At 39.6% G+C, this 16,537-nt stretch overlaps 1 protein-coding gene across 1 annotated transcript; it reads right to left on the bottom strand.

Moving 5' to 3' along the window:
- Positions 1 to 791: 791 nt before the first annotated feature.
- LOC110054809 (uncharacterized) lies at positions 792 to 15,279 on the bottom strand. Its single transcript, XM_020761168.2, has 7 exons — positions 15,120 to 15,279; positions 14,894 to 14,966; positions 10,642 to 10,690; positions 6,716 to 6,882; positions 6,446 to 6,495; positions 5,500 to 6,068; positions 792 to 4,799 (listed from the first exon to the last, which is right to left on the bottom strand). Exons 1-7 carry the CDS (start codon positions 15,146 to 15,148, stop codon positions 3,733 to 3,735), a joined length of 2,004 nt encoding a protein of 667 aa, XP_020616827.2. The 5' UTR covers positions 15,149 to 15,279; the 3' UTR covers positions 792 to 3,732.
- Between the last annotated feature and the right edge of the window lie 1,258 nt (positions 15,280 to 16,537).

Genomic DNA, 16,537 nt, shown 5'->3' with positions numbered 1-16,537 from the left:
GTAAAAAAAAAAAAAAAAAAAAAAAAAAATCCTTTAAGTGATACATTTACAGTGCATTTACAATAAATCATTTATTGTACAAGCTTGTCAGGTCAAGATATTAACAATAGCCTCCGTTTGGCGCGAAAATAAGCTCGGATACTTGTCCGCGGACATTATATGTTCCGAGAGGCGAACAGTTGTCCGAGAGCGTAGCTCAAGGAAAACTGTGAGCTTTGAGGAACAGATAATGTTCAAGGACAAATGTCTGAGTATTTTCGCTCCAAATAGAGGCTACTGTGTTATTGATCCTTTAAATATGTTTTTCGCAACACGTGCAGGTTTGGAAATTTGGGAATGTCACTCGGATATTCCCCAGTTTTAGCTGGGACATATTCAGTCACGTGATACGTTTAGCCCAATCGTGCGCGGACGAAAATATTTGGTGGATTATAAGGTCGGATATTCGCCTCGTTCGTTTTGCTCGTTCATGAACCCGATTGCATCTTGGTCCATATACACGCAAAGGAAAAAGAACTTGCTCAATATCCAACCATGTTGACCTCACGCTTGGTCAGTAACCCTTATATGCAGCCCACGTGGAGACGCTCGTAATAACCAGGGATTGAAAATCGTATTTTGGAACGATTTAGGGTGTTTTGCCTTGAAGGTTCACAGTTACTGTGTAAGTATTACGCGCATATAAATGAACCTCGATCGCGTGCTTAGAGAGTTTTTACCACTACCTGGGAGAATTAATTGCACGTGGAGGCAAAATTCTCCTAAACGACACAACAAAAGACACAACAAGCTTCCCACGTTCAACAAAACTTTTTAATCGGTGTTTCCATGCAGAATTTACAGATTGCATATTTGAAGTAATCTGTAATCCAGAGAGGTCCATATCATTATTCTGTCAGTAATAAATACAATTTATAAAGAACATACAAAATATAGAATGTACTTTTCGACTTTTCAGGCACGAAGTTTTTCTATTGAGCATTTTGGCTTCCATCTGTCAACTTAAATTGAATTGTTCCCTAAAGACAGTATTTGGAGATCTATAGACTGCACTTCGTGAGTTGGCTTAAGTGACATGCTTATTCACAATCTTTTTTTGAAATTTTCTACAGAACCTAAGGCAACGTTCACAAATGCCGGGAGAATTTGAACGGCAGTTTATTTCTACAGTACGGTTAGACCTAACCATTCACACTAATCCGTCACGAAAAAGGAGCTTTTCAAAAACGCTCTTCAAACCGGAGGAATTTTAAAACGCCGGCTTTTCGTTTTAGTGTGGACGCGAAACATTTTGAAAACGACGCTTTCGAAAACGATGGCATCACGATTATTGCGTCATTTCCCTGCCGTGTTCGGTTTTCAAATTCCCCCGGCGTTGTGTGAACGGAAAACATTTGATGCGTTTTCAGAGTGAAACCTCCGTTTTCAAATTCGTCTGGCGCAGTGTGGATGATGCCTAATAGAAAATTCCTCAAAAAAAAAAAAAAAAAAAAAAAAAGGATTGATATAGGCTACCAAAATACAGCTCGGCTAACTTCAAGACTTCCATGTTAAAACTTGCTAGGGAGTGGAAAAAGCTAAAAAAACAGACATTTCAAGGACGAAACATTTTCATAATTTTTTACAGAACCTAAATGAACATTTCTGACTAAAAAGTTGACGACATAGGCTGCCAAAAAATATTTCACCTAACTTTAAGACTTAGATGTGAAAACTCGCTGTAGAGTGGAAAAAGCTATAAAAAGACATTTTAAGGACGAAAAAAAGATTGACGACTTCGGCTGCCAAAATATAGTTCAGCTAACTTTAAGACCTACGTGTTAAAACTCTCTATAGAGAAGACTTCGTGACTGATTCGCGTACATCAACTTGAATATGTGTTACAAAAAATTTCTGGATATATGAAATGCCGTGGGTATCTTAGGGAATGAATGCGCTATTTACATTTAAGCTTCTTTACACGGCGCAACCTCAATAGAAGGAACAGCTGTTTAAAAAAGATTCGGCTCTCACTTTATATAATTCATCTCAATAAGTCTATATTTTTTCATCTTTTTATCCTGCAGTTTAAAAGATCCTAGTTCGTTAGTTTCCAGTCATTATGCAAGTTCGTTATGTCCAAGTTCGTTACGTATTCAATATCGTTATGTTCAATATCTCTTAGCCCCGTTTTTCGTTGCATTCAATTTTCGTTATGGGCGATATTCGTTACGTCCGATGTTCGCTAAATCCGTCGTGTGTTGGATACGTGATTCCTGACATCTGTGATCGTTATTTCCAAGTTTGTTACATATACATGCCCGTTTTATACAATGTTTGCCAAGTCTGAGGTTGCACCACATAATGAAAAATGTCTACCTATTTGCCGATATATATATATTCCATAAAATGTGGATTTTATCTCACAAAGTTGCAAAATGAAGCTAATTTGACTTGATAGCTAGTGGCGTTAGTTCAGTCTGCCGAGAAATTTCTAAACGCGACTAGGCCGAGTTAAATGGCAAAGTCCACTGTCCTGTATCTGAAAACAGTTTCCGAAGACTTACCCGTATAAGGCTAAAGCTATACATATGAAAAACAAGAGACGGGCTTTACGTCTCTCTTCTTTTGTTCAGTCCTTCCCTCGCTCCAACCTCGTTTCCAGGGGACCCCTGGGAATGAGGTTGCCCTCGCTCGAAGGACGTCTCCGACTCGAGCCAAAAACACCCATTCCATTCTGATGACGTAGCTCGGTGTTAATATCTCTGATTGGTTCTTCTTTTCCCGCGAAAATTCACAACCGGCTTTAAACCAATAAGAGACTACCACGAATCTTGGAGAGAACTGTGAAATTCTGCGTTTAACAGCATGCAGCTTTTAGGTTCCAATCTCAGAATCTTTCTCGCAGGGGAAAAACTTCGAGCAAGAAACTGACTTTGACACAAAACCAAGCCCAGCTTCCTGAAGTCTACAAATCGCCGTAAATATCTGAAATATAAATTCCCTCTTCGCTTGCAAAAGCCTGTCTCTTTAATCTGACTGTAACACTATCTCTTTACCTAATAATATAATATAATTATCCATATGCATATCTAAAACTACGTTGGTTTGTAAAAACTAATCTGATATACTGTCGAAATATTGATATATATTCAGCTGCCTTACATTAAATGAAAATCGGCGCTAGTTAGAAAACACTAATGAGAACTGTAAAATACAAACACACACACAAAAAAAAACGCTTCGCATGTGGCATTATGTTACAAAGATCAAGTGGATGATCTTGGAATGCTTTAGAGGCTAGCTTACTTAATAATGTACAATGCAGTGCCGATAAATAAAAAAAGTTACGTTCCCGGGGGGAAGACTCTCCCATATAAAAAGAACGGCGGTGCTCGTCGGAAATTTTAAAAAGAACCCCTAAAAGTACCAAGATCCTGTTTTGTGGGCGTGGCGTGAATTTTTTTCACCCCAAAGAGGTATCAATTCTAAAGCAACACATCATCTCCTGTCATTTGTTTTTTTCGGCTCAAGATTCTACAAGGTGCCGCAAAAACTCCTACTGTAGACCTGTTAAGGCTGAACATCCTCAGAGGTACCAAAACCGTCTTTTTAACCCCTAAAATGTACAACGAGCACCACATTCCTTTTTATATGGGAGTCCCCCCCCCCCCCAGGGGGGATTGCGTTTTGAAATACGCTTCTAGCTAACGTTTGTTTTTTAACAGTTCCCTGATAATCTTTCTTTGTTACTTATTCTGTTACCTCTTGCTTTACACTGTTTTCAGCTTCTGCCACCATGTTGAGCAACGCTCCCGGAGATTTGAACCCGCCGGAATCATCAGTTTCCATATCTTGGCTTGCCTCTGGAAATAAATCTTCTCGTAACTCTTCCTTAGTACTGCTCTTGTCCGCATTAGTTTGTCCCGCTGTTTCTTCGCTCTGCCCTGAACCACTCTGTTCTGCTGCAGCGGGTTCCTTTGCCTTGTCATCGGAGGACGAACTATTTTCGGCGATGCTAGACAATGTAGCCGTCGCCGCTACAGTGGCTGCAGATCCCTTCTGCTTCGCGTGCCACCGCTTGTGCTTGTTAAAGTTCGACGGGTCACTAAATTTCCTTGGGCATTCCTTGCATTTAAACGGTCTGTCTCCAGTGTGAACACGAACATGAATTTTTAAACTACTGGAGCTGAAGAAAGTCTTGTTACAGTGTTCACACTTGTACTTTTTCTCTCCGGTGTGCTTGAGAAGGTGCGACTTCAGCGAAGTGTACTTCGTGAAGCTTGAATTGCATTCATCACAGGTGTAATTCTTGCCTGTCCGTTGCAGTTTTGCCCCGCCATCGTCTCCATAAACAGCCGCTTCGTCCAAGTCGACCTCAACACCTGCCTGGGCGCCATCTTGAAATTCGCAAACATGGAGCCGCAGTTCCTCCGCCTCGTAGAAGGCCGCGCTGCATCTTGAACAACTGTACGGCTTGTCAGAATTATCTTCCTGCGTATGTGACATTAAGTGAGCCTTCAGTCGGTCGCCTCTTGTGTACTGCTTCCCGCAGTAGTGGCACACGTGGGGCTTCTGCCCACTATGACGTAGCATATGACGTTTAAGGTCGACGGCTTGTGTGAAACGGCGGGAACAAACGTGACATTCGAACGGGCGCGCCCCTGTGTGGACAAGAAGATGGCGCTTTAGTCGGCTGGAAAAGGAAAATTCTTTATCACACTTTTTGCATCTGTACACCTTCTGACCAGACGATGTGACAATCTCGTCAGTCAGCTCTTCTTCTGTCAAGCCAGTCTCTTTTGCTCTCACGGGACGCCCTACAAAAAGAACATCATGACACAGCCACTTAATACAATCGAACCGATTACATGTCTCGTTGACATGCAACGTTCTAGCATATGCCTTGTCAACCCCGTTCCCAGGGTCTTTGTTCTTTCCGCCGCTCTCTCGCTCCAGGGAAGGGACGGAGGGGTGGGCTGGGGAGGGGGATGAAGAAGAGAGACCCTGGGAACGACGTAATTGCCTTGTCAGTTTAACTCCCAAATGCTTAGATTCTGATCGGTCAAATCAAAAATAACCCATCAAAACGATAGCAGAAATTCACTATAATAATGCCTAGCTATTGCAAAGAGAACTGAGCTAAGACTGGCAGTACCATATAATATGTGTTTAATATCGAAACTTATCGTTGCCATTACATAGTAATCGAAACGACTGACATGGATGCCTTTGAGCGAAACAGAAGCAAAATTAAACTCTTTCTCTTGATTGGTCAGCTCCTATTGGCTCATTACGTTCTTTCTTTACTGCGATTAGCAGATGTGACGGCTTTTGGCTTCAATTGGTTTTACGCAGTCCTTACTATGGCCCAGAAAGGAGCGCAAAATATGAAACCAAAATATCAAAGTAGCAGTTTGAAGCAAACGGCTGGGAAAAAGGTAGAGAGGACGAAGGGAGTGGTATGCAGGATCTTCTGTTAACAACGCACTTTAAAAGCGCAGTTCTCCAGACACCCACCTCTGTCTTTAAGATGTACCACAAGCGGTGGAGGTGGCTGTCCCAGACCATTCTTACTTCTTGTCATATGCACTGGAGGTTGCGGCGCGGCCGGTCGTATTTCAACTGGGATCCCTCTCAACCTGGGCCCAGTCCACTGCTGGTCCATGTGTGATGAGCTAATAGTGGGCGCTGATGATGACTGACTGGGGTGCTGAAGGGGAAGTGCTGGCATAGGGTTCACCACCGATGTAGACGGCATCTGCCCATAAACAGTCGTCGCCATTGTGGGCGGGTTCACGCTTTCTGCCTGATCATTCACCGAGCCATTCCACATGTTGAAATTCGGCGAAGGCTGGACTACAACAGGACTCTGAGAGCGAAGCGCTTCAGCTACAGAAATGCTCACTACAGGGTTGGAGAAGTCGTGATAGTTAGAGGTCGGAGGTGCTTCTATGTGTACGGGAAACGACGCAGGGGGGACGCTGTATACTTGCTCTGGTACGACAACAGGGATGTCGGGGCTCACTGATTCTCCTTCAGACGAGAAGTTGGACACCCTTCGTGCGACTCCTTTCCTGTCGTGTTTCCTGCGTAAAAAACCACATTGATGCACACTTAGTATTGTACAGAGGTAGTTCCGTAGATTTGCATTTCGATCATGAGACGTACGTTAAACACGAAGCCAAAACCGTCAGGCCAAATATGGGCACAGCGTTTTTTCGCATTTTTCCTAGGAATACTTCTATCTTGTTTCCCTGAGGTCATGTTGTCCCGTTGTCCAGAGATGAAGCAAAAACGCAAATGAAATTTATGTGCGCACGAACTTCGAGTATCTTCATGCAGCATTTTTTCTCCTATTTTCCTCTTCAATTTTACGATCTACAGCCTTAAGAATATGAACCAGTACAGTTTTATAACTTTTTTTTTTTTTTTCGAGTAACTATAGTTAGCAGCTACAATATACCTTCGTGTAGGAGAATGTACTGAATTGTTCTCATCTGGACTATCAAAAACCTGAGAAAAATAAAGAAATGTCAAACAAACAAACTAATAAACTAACTAACGAGCTCACAAACCAACAATGCAAGTAAGTGCAGCCCCTTGGCATTCTGGCGGGAGGCATCCGAAAGGGCCTGGGAACGGGTTGGATGAGTTTCAGTTGTATGTCTGTCCCTATGAAATTTCGCGCCAAATTGGGCGAAAGCCTGGGTATTAATTATGGCCGACTGAATACCTCTCCGTTTGTAACAGGACTGGTCGTGCTTCGCTGGCCAGTTTGTAGTTGGGCACAGTCCTTAGCTGCCTTGTGTTTCAGGTATTTCTGCAAGCTGGTGAACATTCGCTTGCATTTTCCGCACTGGAACAGGTCAGGTTCGCTGTCCTCTCCCTCGGACTCATGTCCTGCAAAACATAAAGGGATATACATCAACGATCACCTCAGAATAGCGCAAATAGACCTCATGTTGCTTAGCAACTTCGGTGACAAAGCCGAGCGAACTCAATCAAAATTTTGCCAGGTTGTTGTTTTCCCGCCAAAAGATGATGACTGATAACCTCGTTCCCAAGGATATAGAAGAGAGGCCCTGGGTTCCAGCTTACTAGGTAAGTCGGCATAACAAAGTCGCCAGATTACACGAAATTACTGGTTGTGTCCTGGTGTGTCGGTACACAGAGGGAATAACCATTGTACCCCTTTCTTTACGAGCCTTTGTTTAGCTGTTGAACATTGTTGGGTCTTTTGTATCGGTTCTTGTGAACCGGTACACGAGAACAGAACCAAATTAAATAGTCCAGTTTCTTTTTGTCTGATCGTGTACGCGCCATTTGAAGACCTTTGAAGCTATATGATCTTTCTCCAAAATTATAAAGTTCTTGCAGCCTTGAATTCTAAGGCTGATTTTTTTTCCCGCCGATCTAAACCTCAAAGCAGACAGAAAATATCAGCTTGAATAATAAACAACATCGATGGGATAGCATCCCTCACTCCTTATTTTATTTTTATTTTTTCAGTCCTTATTCGTAAACTTTTCGTAAACTTCCGTGAACGGACGGGGATTTGTCGGTATTTTATTAGCCAATCAGATAACTGCACGATTATGTCCGAACAAGACAGCGAGTTGTCGCGAAAGAAAAATAAAAGTTTCATTCTTTTTGCTTCAAAAGGTGAGTCCAAGGAAATGACTATTTTTCTCCTGAAACTAGTGTGATATTTTTCAAATTAGCTTGTGTCACTGCTGCTGCTCATTTTCATCTTGTGCAATGTTTAGATAAAATCTTACAGCGAGTCAAAGTACAGTGTATAGAGCGAGGCTTGCTGTTCTTTGCCAGCGCTTGGTAGCTCTTGGTGTTACGTGTTTGCAATTTTCAGTTTTACAAGAGCCTTCATTTTTTTTTTTTTTTGCATGCAATCTTTGATAGTATCTCTATGACTTCAAAGGTGAGTTGGGGTAAGAAGTCTTCTACTTAGCTAGCTTTTTAAAGCGTCGTAATTGGCTTTTTATTGTACGACTGCTTGTTATGATCTACAAATTGCTGCAAGCTTAAGTTAATTAGTTTAATTTACCCAGAGAGAATAAAATTATGCTCTTGTTTATACCTAGTTTAAGGAAATAATAATAAGAAACATGTCTACCAGTTAAACTGGTATTCTCAATGTAATTTCATAAATTCCAATAACATGTCCTTCAGAAGTTCAGAAATATTTGGATATTCCATACACCTTATTCCAAAATGGCCACCATTTAAGTATTCTTTTGTTTTCTTGCAAATTAGCACTTGTTGCCTCGTTCTTAAGCTCAAAATTCAAAAGAATATTTCCCTTAAATGAGGCAACAAGGGCTAATTTGCAAGTAAATAAAAGAACACTAAGACGATGGCCATTTTGGAATAAGGTGTATTAATAGTAGGTAATAGACCCTTGAAATTTACAAAAAGTTTTAATCTGTTCTTGAAAAATTCTCCCCATGAACTAAATTAATTTTGTATAACTCACTCTCTTCCCCAAATTATTGGAGAATCAGCTCAAGAGACAAGATTTGTGTCTGTCAGCTGTGTATGTTGATGAGTTTCCTCACTGACTAACAGGACAATTTTGTATGCGAAACCACGTCCTCAGAGACCTAGGGGCTGTTAGTTGGGACAACGCGATATTTCTGGGCAAAAGCACTTTCCCCCGAAAATATCGCATATCGCATATTGCATCATCCTGACTAGCAGCCCCTGGGTTTCCCAAGATGGTGAAACCTCTGCACTGATGAAAATAATTGTTCACATAGGGGGTGATTGAATGGAGAATTTCAGGGGATTCCAAAAAAGAAATCCTCATGAAATGAAGTTGGTTAGATTACATGTACTTGGAAAGTTTTAATCATGGCTGAAATTCAGCTCAGGCTGAAAATGTGGGCCTGGTTTGAGAAACTAGGCTAGAAAAGTGTTGGCCAAGAAAGAGCTCCTGGACTGAAAAGGGAACTCTGACAAACACACATGCTGGGAGTGTTCAGTGATTGTGTTTGTTGCTATGAGGAGAAAAGGTAAAGAACTTTCAACCCCCTTATGGGGCTGAATTTTTTTCATGTAGTCACCCAGTCGTGTTGATTGTTCAGTACAGTGGGACTTAAAATGACACATGCTCACAAGCATGGCACAAAATTGTGTCGAGTATGAAACACTTTAATAGCAGCCACACAAAATTGGTTGAAAATTATATTTGCCATTGCTATGATAAGCTTTTTTTATATTTTGAACTTTATCCTGATGATACATGTAGAGAATTGCTGTTCAGTAATGGGAATTTCATTACTCAAAATTTAAAATCCAGCAGTGGATCCATTTAGTTTTAGAGCTCATATCAACGAGTATTTTCAAAACTCATTTGTATTTATCAGTGTAACCCATGAAATCCAAATAGCTGGCTATATATAAGTAATTAACTTTTCTTGGGCATTGAAATGTATCAGCAGATATGTCATAAAAAAATGGTGGAGTCTTGGGCCCTTTTGTAGGCCAAAAAAGCCAAAAAGAAACCCTTGCATGGGCCTTAAGGTCATTCCTCACATTTGCATTGTGCATCCTTACTGTACATAATTTATGACATCATTAGCATATTGAAAACATGACGGATTTGCCTTGATATTGAGCTCTGTCAGTTGAAAAATGGCTCTAGCTCACCAACGAGCACAGGCACTCCAATTTTTTTTCCAGTCACTGTAATCAACTAATCATAAGCTTTGCGTGAGAAAAGACTGATCTAATTTCTATCGCTGAAAATTGAATAAATAAGAAAAATAGCAGATACACTGTGGTCTTTTCTATTTTGCAGTCGGTAACCACGTCAAAAAATTTGGTTCAAATTTTTAATCAAGGATTTAGCTTTCTGCCTGAATCAAACTTAAAATGTTTGTTTGTGTCCGACACAATGTATTGACTTTAGGTTAATGCGTGTTCTTATGAGTCTGGGTTCACAAAGATTTTACAATTACTGGGAATGCGTTCTTACAATAAGCATTAAATAATGTCAAAATGGGGCATTTTCAATGCCTCACTACTCCTTAATGAGCATGGGCACCCCCCTTTTTTATTTCAAAATTGAAGTTATCATATGACAAATATTCAGTGGACAAAGTTTGAACAAAAATCTATTGTCACTTTTATTTCAGAGGAATTACCTTAAGCTAGGTCAGGATTTAGCCAATTAGCTCTGTGGCCATGGCTGGCAGCCTGGTTTTTTAGCTGGCATTGCCATAGTTTTGCAGAGTAAACTTTCCCAGGAAGCCCGTCAAAAAGCTTGGAAAGTTAGGCAGGGCTTTGCTAAACTTGACAAATGGGGAGCTAAAAGCCATGGTTGAAACACTTAGGCTTGGAATTTTGAGGCTTACGTTGGCCAACCTGACATCTGGAAAATTTTAGCCGAACGTATTGAACTCTAAACGTAAATTTGATGTACATTGTAAAATGCAATTTAACAAGTCCTACGATCTGATCACACATGCACAACAACCACTACATGTGGAAGGGAGCTTTGGGAGGGTTGAAAGCCTGTCATTTGAAGCATTGTTGCATTAAATAATTTGGAGGGAATTATTATCCAAATTGAAGCCAAATAACTAGTCCCAATGGTAGCTAAAAGGCACAGAGAGAGTGATAAAAAAATATCAAACATACCTCCACCCCCAAGGTGAAACATGACATTAGAGTGATCTATCCCTGATATCTGTGAAAAGAACAAATACATTAATTATGACATGATAATGTAAACTCTCCAAAACCCAACATGCAAATATCAATAAGATAATTTTTGTATCCATTACAAGTTGCACCTAATCTGTATACACTTTATTTGACATAAATGACAAATAAAATTGTTTAGGTTCTATGTAGTTTTGGCCACTCACCAGGACTGCATTGTTTAGTTTAAACTTCTCTTATACCCATTTTTGTGGGATGAGTCCAGCCAGGTTATCCCTAGGCTTGATTTCCATTGCTCTCTCATGCCAAACAGCAGCTGGAAACCAAGCCAAGGTTATCCCAGTGTAAACCCAACAAGGTGAAAGAAGGTTAGTTACCTGACGTATCAAATTATTAAAAAAAAAAAAAACTTTGTATGATTAGGCAACTGGCCTCATGTCTGTCACTTAACCTGTAGGAATTTCTTAATGAGATCTTGCCTTTAAAACTTTTCAAGAAGGCTCCTGTCAGCATTATTATTATTATTATTTTTTTCAAATTGCCTGTCAACAATATGCCATTTACTAGGGTGACAAAAAAGCACTGTAGGAATCTCTGCTAAGGAACGCTGACTTAAGAGTTTTTAGCTGGCATTCACCACATCAACCATTTCACCACCATCATGCCAACCAAAAGGGTAGTTTAATTTAAATATTTAATGAATCCCAATTCATGTATAAATAATTATTATTGACACTGGATTGAAAATGAGAGTACAATGTAATTATTTCTTTGTCAAAGGGTATGTTACAGTAAAATTTTACTTCAGCTGGAAATATTATATGGAAATCATATCTCGTCAAACATGTAGAATAACAATATTCTATTTTTGTTTCAGGACAAAGGTTTTGGGTTGTTTATTTAAATTACATTTCACAACCAAAATTAAGCTTGAGTCAGCGGTGGTGAAACTTTTAACTTCAATTCTGTATATGTAAATAAATTTATCGGTGGCAATATTATTCAAATGAGGGTATTAGTAATGAGTTTTTTTTGTTGTTGTTTTTTGTTTTGTTTTGTTTTGTTTTGTTTTGTTTTTTACATGATGCTGTTTTTCGCAAATGATACAAGGTAATTCTGACTTGATTCTGACATATAACTCAGAGGATGAAATCCTGTGTGACCATTCAAATAAAATTTTGTTAACATCATTTACCTTTCATGAGGTTCAACTTTGAAAAGTTCAAGATGGTTCTAACTTTTAACTATGTTGATGAAGCCTCATTGTATGATTCCGACACTAGTAAAACAACTACAGTACCATATGGTTCAGCTCAGCATAAATCATACTGTTTAAAAGTGGTTGTAGATTGAAAGTCTTTGGATAAAACCTAAGTGTGCATCATTAAGCTGACAGCCAATGACAACAATACAGCTGCAAGTTGTTGCTTGTTTATTTGATTATTTGTTTGTTGTTGTTGTTTTTTTTTTTTCAGTTTTTGGACCTAGGCAAATGATATCAATGTTTCTTAGTCTCCTGTTTGTAAACATTGATTCTGTACCAGTTTTTCACTTTTACATATTAAATTTTCAGCCATGTATTATGTCATGGTCTCTGCTACAAAAATCAAATGAGAACTGTCTGTAGACACAATGTCCAGTAATGACATACAACAGCAAATATAACTGATTTTTTGTCAAGTTGATCAAGACATCCACAGGGGCAGTACAATTACTGTAAAGGATCACTTGTTGGGCTTATTAGACCCCTAATTTGAATTAGGGTTCATAACAATAATAATAGTAATTCAAGTTATCATCAGCAGGACTCTATTCTGTCAGTAACCACCACAGTTTATCTACCAGAGTATTGGACAAACTAGGAGGTATCAGCTATCTAGGGTGGAGGGGAAATAGGGGTGTCTGGTGTTTTCCTGTACCTTTCCCCATGTGTCTCGCCCCTTCCTTAGTGGCTAACCCCCATTGTGCAATGTTGTAAAATTTCTCCCTATTTTTCTTGTTTTCCCGCCCAAGGGTCGAATCCCAATCCATACCCATGCGGATCACACTTCCAGTATCGTTCCTCGCTCATTTGATCCCAGGTCCCCTTTCACTCCAGGGGGACTGCCTGTATTCCAAGTTTGCTACCATTGAAAACATAATTGATGGTTGAGTAGGTTATTGCTTGATAGCTGTGTAATTAATTTTGCCTCCACAAAGACAGAAGGAAATCATGGGTGCTTACCATTTACAAAAACCATCCGGTTGGAAATTTCAGGCATAAAGATTAGACAATTGAATGCGACGTTGCGGGAGAAGGAATCGCTATAAAGTATATCCACATCAGTTAGAGAGACTTGAAAGAACAGAAAAATAGCATCACCTCAAATCACAGCCCATATTTTCTGAAGCTTCCCTAACGGAATGGCACGAACCATTTGATTTTCCAACTGGAATTTCCAGTTTTCCCATGTAAATGGTAAGTACCCCATGTCTAATATTTATAAACCATAAAAAAAAAAAAATGAAAGTATATCAAAATAAGAAAAGATTTTATGTAATTTCCTTAAATGTAAAAATAACTCAAACACTCCAGTGGAGTGGATCAACAACATGAATGCACAATATTTCTATTTCTATGTTTTTTTCAACACTTCTGATGAAAATCCATTTTACTATTGGCTGACCCTAAATCAAATTTACTGCCCTTCAATTCTCCACATGGGAAAGATAGAGTATCTGATGCAAAAATACCTTTCAGTCACTTGGGAAATCTACTGTGAACATTTATTTTATTTGTAAAGCTGTCCTTTCTTAGGTGACAAGCTGTAGATTTTAGGAATTTTACTGGCAACCAGTTTTTACAATTTTACAATTCAAATTGCAATGTTTACATCTGGACCAAACATTTTATGAGGTCCAGCAAACATATACTCCAGTTTGAAATAACTGTACACCACCAGACATTTTTGGCAATAAAACATAATATGATACTATCACAACAGGGAAGATATTGATCTGTTAAAACACCACCAGACAGTGGGAAATGGAAAAAAAAAAAATTTCACTTTAGAACATACGAGTTATTTACGACCAGGGGAAACTCATTGCAATCGGCCAGCGGCGGGTAGAAACACTCTGAGTGAGTCGTGTTAAACTGTCGAACACGTCCATGTAGTTTCAATAGGTTCTTTTGATAAGTACATTTAGATATCGTGTTAACATGGATCAAATTGCTGGGAAAGCAACACCGCTTCTTGACTGTCTGTTTCTACTTTGAAAGCACGATAACAAGCGAACCTTGGCTATATTTAGCGGCGGAATCTTTGCCTCCCCCAGATTAAACGCAAAATGTATTTGACATTTTACACCGCGGTTTAATTCACGTGCGACAAAAACATCAAGTACTTTTGAATTGTAAGAGTATTTCTGTTCGAAAATAATCGACCTCTCTTTATAAGCTTCTAAACAAGATTCAAGCAACTTTGGGAAGCTGCTAAGCATGAACAATGTCAAATCGCCGACTTCCTGAAATAAAACCACGCTATTCAATTTCGTCGTCGGCAACCGACAACATAAGGCTTTATAGTACGAGTTCATTGAATCTTAATGTAAATTTGTATAAAAAACGATATCGCAAAGCATTTCAATGCAGATCGGTGTAAGCGAGAAACGAGGTTTATTCATGGGCAACCTACCGAACCACCCGTTCACGAGGTGTCAGATACAATATTTTCGTACTGTACCAGCGACAATTTAACCCAATAAGTGCAGGGCCGGTTCGCTTAATCGCAGATCTTGGTACAAAATGTTGCCCTCGAGGTAGACAATTTGTAAATACAACATCTCACTCGTCCATAAAGCCCTTTGACACGCAGGGGTTGGGTTAATGGCAGTTTACCAATAGGAGGTATTTCAAATACGCTATTCATTTCACACATTTACATGCAAGCGTGCTTATCATTAAACTACAAAGGACTTCGATCGTGTTTTCCTTAGCGAAGACACGAAATGCTAAACTCCTCCAACAACGCCGGGAAATGCTTTTAAAAGTAACCGGCTAGAAGAGAGAACTAGATTACAGTTTTCTGGCACCTTACAAGCGCTAAATTTCACTCCATTTTACTATTTAGTTACATAATCTAATGAAGCATACCAAGCAGTGTGTCAATCGACAAAACACGCAAGACCAGGCAGTGTTGAAACAAGCGACGCCTAGCTCGGGAGAAATATAAAACAATGGGCTTACCAACATAAAACTGTTCCTTCTGCCGTTTGGTTGTTCTTTAGAAAGCTTCGAAATTATCGTCTCCAGGTTCTGTCTAGGAAATAAAGCGAAATAATTTTAATTACAATCAATTTTCACACCAAACACATGTGCGTGAACAACCCATTCAACTTCGGCGCCAACCCGAGCAGGCATTTCGCAAACAACGTGGATGCCTTCTATCAACTCAAACCGGCTCCAAAATTACCCCTTTCTCGTTTCTCCAAATTCCCCCATCACAATCCCTGGTCCGATGGTGTTCGCTTTTGTGAAAGCACCGAATTTCGAGAACTAAATACAGGATTATTGTTTTCGGCGAAAGGTCAACATGTCTTATGCCTCCACCATCTTTGCATTCCTGGTCGCTCTAACTGGAACCCTGGTCAGCGGTTGCTTCTTGTCACGCGAACTTGACACGCAATCGATGTACCGGAAGGGAAAGACTGGGTTAAACTCACGCAAACACGACATTCGCTCTTGAATTGACAGGTATGTGTTGGAAAAGTTGATTTTGTCCAGCCAACAAATTTCTAAGACAGAATAATGCCAACCTGGTAAATCTTTTTCTCCTCTGGTTGCAAAAAAATGGTGTCGTCTTTGGTTCTAGCATTCATGCGTGATGCTGAGTTCTTCTGCAAGGGTTAGAGATCACGCAACCAACTTAAAATGCTAAAGGAAAAGCCAATTCAGAGCAAAAGAACCAATTGCAAGCATTTTGTGGGCTCATAAATTTTCTCATATTTATTTGCTTGCCTAATGAAAGTAATATATTTAAATATATATATTTTTCCTACAATTATTCTTTCAGCGCTTGATTCTTCTCTGGCACCAAAGCTTCCGGTCACGAAACGACGTATAAGTTCTATCACTTAGAATGTAGGGCAACCTCTGTAATTAACTTGGGAAAGCTCTTGAAAGGTTTAAGATGTGAAATATATTTTGTTCATAGGGTTGTGGTAGTAACACGCTTTGAACAGAGGCGACAATTCTTCAACTGGAATCATTGATTCCAGTTGAAAAAATAAATAAATCAGATGGAATAAAAAGAAAAGAAAAGAAAAAAAAAACACACAATTAGCGCTTCGTAGTGAGAAAAAACAGTTTTTGCTTTCTCCGTTTAAGGGAGCACGCTTCGTTCGTGTTAATTAGGAAACTACCAGTGTTGAATTGTTATATGAATCCCCCAGGAAATATCCTTCCTTGCGACTCGCGCCAACTTGGATTTTGAAGCTATCAGTGCTAACGGGATCTATAGTAAGCTCTCGGTACCGGTTTAGGTTCAGTACATGGCGTGTTATGATTTTGTAAACACTATTTTCGTGGAAGCACGTTTCAAAACAAAATATATTGCGTTTGAGTCCTCATGAACACGATAAAGAGATTGCTTGAAGTATTGTTATTGTATTGAAAGAGCTTGTCCAAAACTTCGATATCCGGTTGGGCAGTTGTAAATGTGGTTATCCACTTGGCCCAATCCTCGCGCGATCGTAGGGAGAACTAACCGTTGGGGGTGGGGGTGAGTGCAATGTACTGAGTATTAATTGCTACGATTACACTAGAAATTAAACCGGCTAATCTAGTGTACACACCGGTAGTACGGTCACTTCTAGACCACGAGCATTCAAC

Source organism: Orbicella faveolata, unplaced genomic scaffold (genome assembly GCF_042242905.1).
Source record: "Orbicella faveolata isolate gen_17 unplaced genomic scaffold, um_ofav_v1 contig_48, whole genome shotgun sequence".
In the NCBI taxonomy this organism is placed as follows: domain Eukaryota; kingdom Metazoa; phylum Cnidaria; class Anthozoa; order Scleractinia; family Merulinidae; genus Orbicella; species Orbicella faveolata.
This window is presented reverse-complemented; position numbering and strand designations above follow the sequence as displayed.